An 8,808-nucleotide genomic window follows, 5' to 3' on the forward strand; every position below is an offset into this window, starting at 1 on the left:
GGATCTGGGGAGAATGGGGGACTCAGCCCCGGGGCTCTGCCGCCCCTCTCCAGCTCTCATGCACCGTGGTCCTTAGTTATTGTATTGTCTGCCCTGGGTTACATAAAAAGGAGGCTGAGCGCCCCCCGCACCTCCCCGTCCGCCTGAGCTGCAGCTGGGAGACACATTAACACACCGGGGGGGACCAGCCAACAGCGAGGGAGAGCAGGACTCGAGCGTTTAAATCCCCAGTGGGGTTTAACCCTTTCCCACCCAAGGAGCAGAAAATCAACACAAAGCAAGACAGTATCATGCAGGGGGGGGATCCTCGAGGGATCTGATGGAAAGGAGCAGGTGGTTCTTTTAAGGGGGGGGGATTCCTTGCTGCAATGGGACAATCTCCAGCTGGGGCGGGGGGAGGAAATTGACCAAGGTGGCAGGGAAACCTGCTCTGACACTTACCAGGGAAGACGTTCGCGCAAAGGAAGAGGAGAAGGTTCTCTTTAGAAACTAGAAATCCCATCGCGGAGCCGAGCTCAGTTTCTACACTGCAAAGTCCCTCTTCGCAGCAACTTTTCTTCTCTGAGTCTCTGGATCTTCCAGCTTCATTCCCTCAATCTCCTCTCTCTCTCACACACACACACCAGTTTCTTGGAGGGGGCGGTAGGTTTATTTGCCTCCTTCTGCTCACCGCGATTTCCAGCTCTTCCTCCTGGGAGTCCTTCTCTTTCCTAGGGCACAAATCCACGCAGATACTTTAAGGGGTTCACAGGTGCAGCTGCAAGCTCTTATTTTAACTACACAGCCGCCTTTGGTTTTCTCCTCCCCGCTTTCTCTAGAGGACAGGGGCTGGTTTGCTTGCTTAGTTTGTTTGCGGTCTGTTTTTCATAGCAGAGCTACCGCAGTTTTCCCCCCTTTGGTTTTTCTTTGCTCAGATTGGTCGCTGCTGATGGTCCATGCAAGCCAGTGAAAGCCCTTGGCAGAACAGAGGGAGATAGTACAGTATGTTTGCATATTTAATCCACTTGGACCTGCCCACCTCCTGTCTAAAGAAGGGGGAGGAGAGAATCCGTGTACTTCAGCAAACAGGCTGCAGGAAAGGAAGATTTTTAGAATGGGGGTAATTCTCAAAGGCCAGGGCTCCAGCCTGGAAGGGAATTTGGTTCAGCTGCAGTCTTTGTGGTGCCTGAACCCCAATACATATCTGAATGGAGCAGGCCCAGATCTCCAGTTAATTATTATTTATTACCCCATAAAATCAACTTTTCATCTGCGGTTCTTTACACTATATTTATTTTGAAAGCAATAGGGAAAGGCCTGGACTTTTATTCCTTGCATATTATTTATATTATTATTATTATTATTGTGCAAGAGACCCATAGTGCTAGATGCTGTACAAATATTTAGTTAAAAAAGACAGTCCCTGTCCCAGACAACATCCTAATCAAGACTGTGATTAAGGGGCTTGAATACAACTTTATGCTGCAAACTGTCCTGCTGAAGTCGATGGTGCTACTTATGGAGGAATGGATTATTTGCTGTGAGTAAAGGAGTTGCAATCTGGCCCTACACCAACTCACTCCTTCTAATGATTTCAGTGGCGAACACCAGAATACAGAACGGAGCCCTTTCTGCTTCACTTTAAAGCTTGCCCCTGCTATCATGTTATGATTACTTCCACAAGGCTAGGAAATGGATTGTGTTTGCAGATGTAGCTAATTACTTCCACACTGTAAAGTTAATCAAAGTCTGTTCTAATAATAAATCCATCGTTTTTATATATATATATATATAGTTTCCTTTCTCCCAAAGCATATCAGGTGCCTTTTAATGAAATACATAACAAAAATAATACCTAGGTCTTTTATGTCACTGACAACAGGTAGGTTTAAAGCAACCCAAGACATTAAATCTATTCTAAAAGCATGAGTAAAATCAATGTGCAGTGCCAATCTTCTCTTCTCTTCTCTTTCTCTTTCATACTACACCTATCAGCAGGGCTGCCCAGAGGATTGAGGGGGCCTGGGGCAAAGCAATTTCGGGGGCCCCTTCCATAAAAAAAAAGTTGCAGTACTATAGAATACTATATTCTCGTGGGGGCCCCTGTGGGGCCCGGGGCCTGGGGAAAATTGCCCCACTTGCCCCCCACCCCCTCCGGGCGGCCCTGCCCATCAGTGTGGCATCCAAACAGTATGTGCTTCTTCAGAAGGGGGCTAATTCCATGGGCCTCCTCTGGCAATAATATATGCAAAGAAAGGAGTGAGAGAAAATTACAGAACAGAATGTTCCAGCACTACATCATACATTATTACTGCGCCAGGATCAGGTTAATATTCAAAGAACCTGGCCAAAGATTCTGGCTTGCTACTCATGATACCTCCTGAATGTCCAGTGCTTCGAAGCACTAAGCACCAGGCTTCCCCATTGGCAGCAGTGGATCAGGAGCAGGCCCTGATAGGGCCAAGAACTCTCTGTGACATGCGCCCTTAGCCAGCTGGTGCCCTTCTTAGTAGAAATACAGTCATTAGTCTATGAAGCAGCTGTAATTTCCCACTGTCTCCTTCTGGACTAAGTTGCCTGCATAAGAAAAAGTCAACAAGTGTCTATAATAATAACACCTGCAGGTACTCATGATTCTGATTACTCCACTGTTTCCTTGTAAATTCCTCCAGACAATCAGACACAGTCATTTATCCCTTTGGAGAAATTCAAAACTCCTTTATTTTACCTGGAAATCACATCATATTTTCCTCTAGTGTCTATGGGAAAGGGTTGGTAGATCTCAACCCCATACCTAGGTAAAAGTTTATTTTCTATCTATCACCTAGATACCTATCTGGCCCCTATCCCCATATTATCTGAGCAGCTTAGAAACATTACTGAATTTATCCCCACAACACATTTGTGAGACAAGGAAATATTATTTCCATTTTATAGATGGGGAGTAGAGGCACAAAGAAATGTCAAAAGAACAGGAGTCCTTGTGGCACCTTAGAGACTAACAAATGTGTTAGTCTCTAAGGTGCCACAAGGACTCCTGTTCTTTTTGCGGATACAGACTAACACGGCTGCTACTCTGAAAGAAATGTCAGTGATTTGTCCGGGGTCATGTAGAAGTCTGTGGCAGAGGCAGTCACTGACCTCAGGTCGCCTGAGTCCCAGCTCTGTGCACTAACCAGGACACCAGCCTTCCTTGTATTACGTGAGTCTTTTGATTCTGAAGAGATCTGTGAAAGTTTCTGCAATTTCCTTGCACATGTGGCTTTCAATTGAAATTCTTGTGGTGTCTGGCTGTGCGAGGTGCATACATGCAGGTAAACAGGGAAGCCATTGATTTCAATAGGTTTAGAGTTTCAACCAACGGATACCAAATACGACAGGTCTCTTCAAATTCCCATTTGAGGAAAAAATGGGACACTAGGCCAAGATTTTTAAAAGAGGCCAGATTTTTAGAAGTTGGGTACTTACCACTATCAGAAAATCACGCTGTTTAAGTTGTTGGCATTATTAATATGAATATTTATTATGTATTTATTTGTATTACTGCAATGCAGGAGAGCCCTAGTCATTGACCAGGTCCCCATTGCGCTAGCTGCTATACAAGAGCAGAACAAAAAGATGGTCCCTGCCCCAAGGAGCTTACAATCTAAGTATAAGATGAGACAACGGATGAAGACAGACAGCGGGTACAAGGAAGCAATGAGACTATATTGGTGAGAGGCAGTAGTTGGACACTCAGAACTCGAGGCATCCAAAATCACCAGTCACTTTTGAAAATCTTGTCCATAAGTGATACAGTCTCCTTGGCTACAGGAGTTTGAAGCTGATTCAAACTACTGTAGAAATACTCCATCCATCTCCAACACATGTCACAGTCCACGCTGCTTAGCTAGGGAGCAGGCTAGCTAGTACGGCCTTTGGGTTAACCCTATAAATAATTTTGATTAAAAATGGATTTCCTTCTTGCAGAGATCAATCACACCTCATCGTTCCCTATAAGTGAAGGGTTTATTCCCCTTCCCCCCTGTCCTGTTTTTGCGGGGGAGGGAGTACATTTTACAAATATTTCTGTGACCTTGTTCAATCTCACCGCCACTTCCTTTCTGCATTGTTGGGCCATAACAAAATTTCTATACACTCCTGTATGTATTTGGAAGACAAAGTTTTCTGCTGGAACATGTATAAGAAACTCAGCATGCTTGGGACAAACTATGCACCTTTAAAATAATGGTTTTAAATGAATTTCAATTGAAAAATGGTAAAGATCCCACCTAAAGCCTGATTCTAGTCTAATCCAAGGATGAGAGATTGAGACTGACGTTATTAATATCTTTCTTTGTTTGAAAAGAATTTAGACCATCATACAGATCATCTGGGCATTACAAATGTATGGCCAGCTGGACTGACACCGAAGCTATTTGGGGTTAAGAGCCTTGCCAAATGTAATTGAAACAGCCTTTCCCCCCTAGATTTTAATAGTCTCAGACTTGAGCTGTGAGCTGGATGGCACAAGTGATATACAAGTAGCCAAACCATAATGTCTTCTGTTGATTTACTGGAATGTATTGAATAACAAGGATGTATTTAATCTTCAGGACTCAATAATTTAAAAAACAGAATGTATCTACTCTGAACATGCCTGTTCTTTGCCTGGGCAGATCCTATTATAAGAACATGGGATTTGCCACTGATCTGGTCGAAATTAGTCTTGTACCCTGCCCCACTCAATAGTGGCCAAACATTAGCACTTAGCAAATTGTACAATGCTACATGGAGAGAAAAACATATTTCCTGCTCCTTGCAGCTGATCATTTCACACTCTGAAGCATGAGATTGGATTTACTCTCATCGCTTGGCCTTCAAAAAAGTATCTATGATGGGACGGGGGAGAAATCTTAGCAAGTACAAGCATCCTGGCTACCCAAATTTCTCAGGGAGATTGAAGAACATTGACATTTGGCCTTGTGACATTAACACTGAAGCTCAGGCATGTGGGTAATTACCTACTGCCGCTGGATTCCTGGCTGTGAGTGATTGCTCATTCATCTTCAACTTCTCCCTCCCTCTCTCTCCTTCTTTTTCCATGTCCAGGGTCTCATCTTGCCCTGTTTCCCCTATACAATGTTTCTGAAATGTGCCCCTTCTTCAGCAGCCAGCTGTCACAATACTATTACCCTAGTTATCTCCTACCTCTTCTACTGAAAATTTCACCCTTCCTGCCCTCCTGTTCTTCACTCCACCCAAAATGCAACTGCCAATGTAATTTTCTTCTCCCATCAGTACGACCAGGAGCCCCTTTCCTGAACTATTTATCTTCTAAATCAATATTACACATTTGAACAGAGCTGGTAGGAAAAGGTCAATTACTTTTCAAGGGAAATTTTGGGGAAAAAAAGGTATTTTTCTTGAAATTCCCCATAAAAATATAATATCAGGTTGTCATCAAACAACAGAAATGAAAAGTAAAAAACGTCCAGTTTCTCTAAAATGCTTTCTGATTTTAAAAACTGTTGTCTGTAAAAAATGTTCCATTTTCAGAAACTAAAAACCCTCAGAAATTTACTGAAACTGAAACTGGAAAATGAAAATTTCATCTGAATTTTTTTTTCTACAGCAAATGAAAAAATTTCCCCCTAAATGTCTGGGTTTTGTTTTCTGGCTTCTCATTGAAACATAGAAAACATCAATCAAAATAGAAAATGTTTATGGAAATTTTCATTTGGGTCAAAAATGCCATTATTATTTTTTAAAAAAAAGTTTTGATGTCAATTTTTGACCTGGTCTCCATTCACGTCTTCAGCCCGCACTGACATCTGTACAGTCTGTATGTATCTATATGGAGAACAAATATTTACTCTTCAACCAAGCAGAGAAAGGAATAACATGATGCAATGGCTGGCAGTTGAAATTCTAGATGGAAATAAGGTATCAATTTTAATGGTGAGAGTAATTAACCATTGGAACAACTTGGTGGAATCTCCATCACTGACAATTTTTAAATGAAGATTGGATATTTTTTCTAAAAGCTCTGCTCTTGGAATTATTTTGGGGGCAGTTCTATGGCCTGTGTTATATGGGAGGTCAGACTAGAGGATTATAATTGACCTGGCCTTGGGATCTATGGACCTTTTCCCTCCATCTCCACTAAACAACCTCTCACTGAGAGAGTCCCTGTGTCTCCCTTGCTCTCTCCTGCCTTCGTGCCACGCTCCATGCCCTTCATACCTGGAGCAATGTTAGCATAGGCAAGGCTCCGCCACGCATCTCCTTCAGAAAGCCCCATTCAGCCCACCCTGTTCTATGACAAAGATGAAGTCTAGTTATGAAGACCACTTGTCACTCCATTTCTGCATTGTGTTGCCCTGCAATCATTGTTGTTCTCCTTTAGCACAGCTTTCCTCTTGGGAAGCACCATGTGAGCACTCTACAAAGAACACCTACGAGAACAATGAGCACCGTAGCTGCGGTTACTTAGGGAGAGATCCTACAGGCCTGGAGGGGCAGAAGACACCAAACGAAAAGGAAGAGCTGCAGTTCTGTTTCATAGAGTTGACGGGGGGAATTCGCTCAGGCCAAGCTGCTAGCTGCTCCCCATTTCTCTCAGAGGCATGTCCCCGTGCCCCAGAGCCACCAGCGCTTAGAACCCAGAATACTCCTGTTCAGGTTCCTTCTTCTAAGCCCTTCTCAAAACCTCCTTCTTGAAGGCAGTTTCTTAGCCTTTGAGCATTGGCCCACTAAACCCAGCGTTGTGAGTTCAATCCTTGAGGGGGCCATTTAGGGATCTGGGGCAAAAACATTGGTCCTGCTAGTGAAGGCAGGGGACTGGACTGGACTGGATGACTTTTCAAGGTCCCTTCCATTTCTATGAGATAGGTATAACTATGGGGTGGATTTTCAAAGTCATCAAGGACAGAGGCTTCCCACTGAAAGTCTAGGAGAGTCAGGTGCTTATCCCCACCCCAGTAATCTCATGTAGCAACAAAACACATGCACGCAGGCTCCCAATGTAACCCTCAAGACACATGCACGCTCCCCTCAAGGGACTGCACAATCTGATTGTCTTTGCTTTTGCGCTCCCTGCTTTGCTGTCATTTCCCACTCTCATCTCAGCCTGCATTGTGAGCTCTCCAGGGCAAGGCCTCCATCTGTATCTGTTTAGTAAAGCATTGTGCATATCTTTCATGTTACATAAGTAATAATATTCCCTCCATGCAAAGTCTGTTTACTTGGGCTTCACACAAGGGAAGTTTGGAAAACATTCTCCTGGAGTTCAAAGCCTTGTTCCGTAAAGAGCCGGTTTTCTTTCTTTTCCTCCGTTCATTCTTTCCTGACAAAGAAGATTTATCTTCCGCAGCAGTCGATTGCTTTGTCACCAACAAAGGATTCTGACTTCAGGTGAGGACTAAGCAGCGGGAAACAAAGCCAACACTTAAGGGAAGGAGATCCTTGTTCAATGCAAATGTGCTGAGACATAAGCGATGAGGGGAGCGGACTGCAGCGGGCTGTGGATACAGAAAGGTTTCTAAGCAGAATGGGTGCCGCTCCTCATCTGGTGTCAATCAGAAGCGTAGTGTTGCCCTCACTACAGCGCCGTTGATTTACACCAGCAGAGCTTCTGGCCCAGTATTTCTCTCAGTGTGGCCACAAGGCATGAGGGGATCTTGAAGGATATTCCCAAGAGAATCAAACATCGTCCCAGGCAGAAGAGGCTTTTGTATAGAAATAACAATAGCTGTGCTGAAATGACTCGGCGTTATTTCTGTTACCCCAGAACAACTGGGTATTTGTCCCCAGTGGACAGTGGAGCCCAGAGCCTATTTGTCTTACTCAATTTTCACTTGGCCCTTACCCAGAAGAACTGCCATTGACTTCAGAGAGGGCTCCCTGACCCAGAACTGAGAACAATCAAAGAGCCAGGTCCCCTTAGCCTGTGGAAATACCCAGGGGAGGGCATCTGGGAGGAGCAGAAGACCTCTGGGAGGATTCCCTTGTGGAACAACCCCCCACATCATTCTGGAAGGGGTGGGGGAATAGGGCTGCCCCCGCGCCCACCAATGAGCTGGGGGTCAGCCCCAAACTCTGTGAATCCCAGGAGGTAGGAACCCTATGGCTCCCTGAGAGTACAGTGCCAATGGAGTCACGCTATCAGTGCCTCCCCTGACCATGCCTGTCCGTAGATGGGGGTGTTTTCCTGCAGCAAAGGTCATGGAGCACGTTCATGTGCAGGGTGGGTGGGGAAGAAAGGGAATATGTGGGTCCTTCCAGCTCCACCCGCAGCCTACCCTGATCTGACTCAGCCTGAGACCCATGACTACCCATGTAGCACAACCCTGAAAAGAGTTGGTCCACGGGTTCCCAGGAAAGGGGCAGATGTACCTAACCCCCAATGGGAACTGGCCTCATGTGGGAGGGGTGAGGAGATTATGGCTGTGTCCTAAGCAAATAGTAATAATTGGAGGAGGAGGATGTGGGCTTGAGCAAGGATCTCCTTATCCTGTAGCCTTATATCAGTAATCTGTCGTAGTATAACTGGCTTAGAACATTGGTTTTCAACCTTTGGTCCACAGACCTCTGGGGGTTCACAGACTGCGTCTAAGATTTCCAAGGGGTCTGCACCTCCATTCAAACTTGCTAGGGGTCTGCCAGTGAAAAAAGTTTGAAAACCACTGGCTTAGAAAACTCACATGACATGCGATTAAGCCAATCAGAATCCATAATATTCACAAGTGTTGTCTTTTTTAAGGAATGGTGATTTTTTTTCTGGGTGGCTGGAATTGCGTCCATTTCATTTTTATACCTTATTATATACCGAAACATTTTCATCACAAT

The 8,808-nt window shown here is 44.7% G+C and overlaps 1 protein-coding gene across 2 annotated transcripts in view; it reads right to left on the bottom strand.

The window, feature by feature from the left end:
• Positions 1 to 3,556, bottom strand: part of CHRNA4 (cholinergic receptor nicotinic alpha 4 subunit) — a 37,044-nt gene extending 33,488 nt beyond the window's left edge. The window contains exon 1 of one of the 2 annotated variants that reach the window (XM_008178607.4): positions 442 to 3,556. In XM_008178607.4, the coding sequence (XP_008176829.2) occupies positions 442 to 502 (61 nt within the window). In that variant the 5' untranslated portion in view covers positions 503 to 3,556. The remainder of the gene's footprint in view (positions 1 to 441) is intronic. The other variant, XM_005309565.3, reaches the window with a different exon arrangement.
• Between the last annotated feature and the right edge of the window lie 5,252 nt (positions 3,557 to 8,808).

Source organism: Chrysemys picta, chromosome 13, assembly GCF_011386835.1.
Source record: "Chrysemys picta bellii isolate R12L10 chromosome 13, ASM1138683v2, whole genome shotgun sequence".
NCBI classification, from domain to species: domain Eukaryota; kingdom Metazoa; phylum Chordata; order Testudines; family Emydidae; genus Chrysemys; species Chrysemys picta.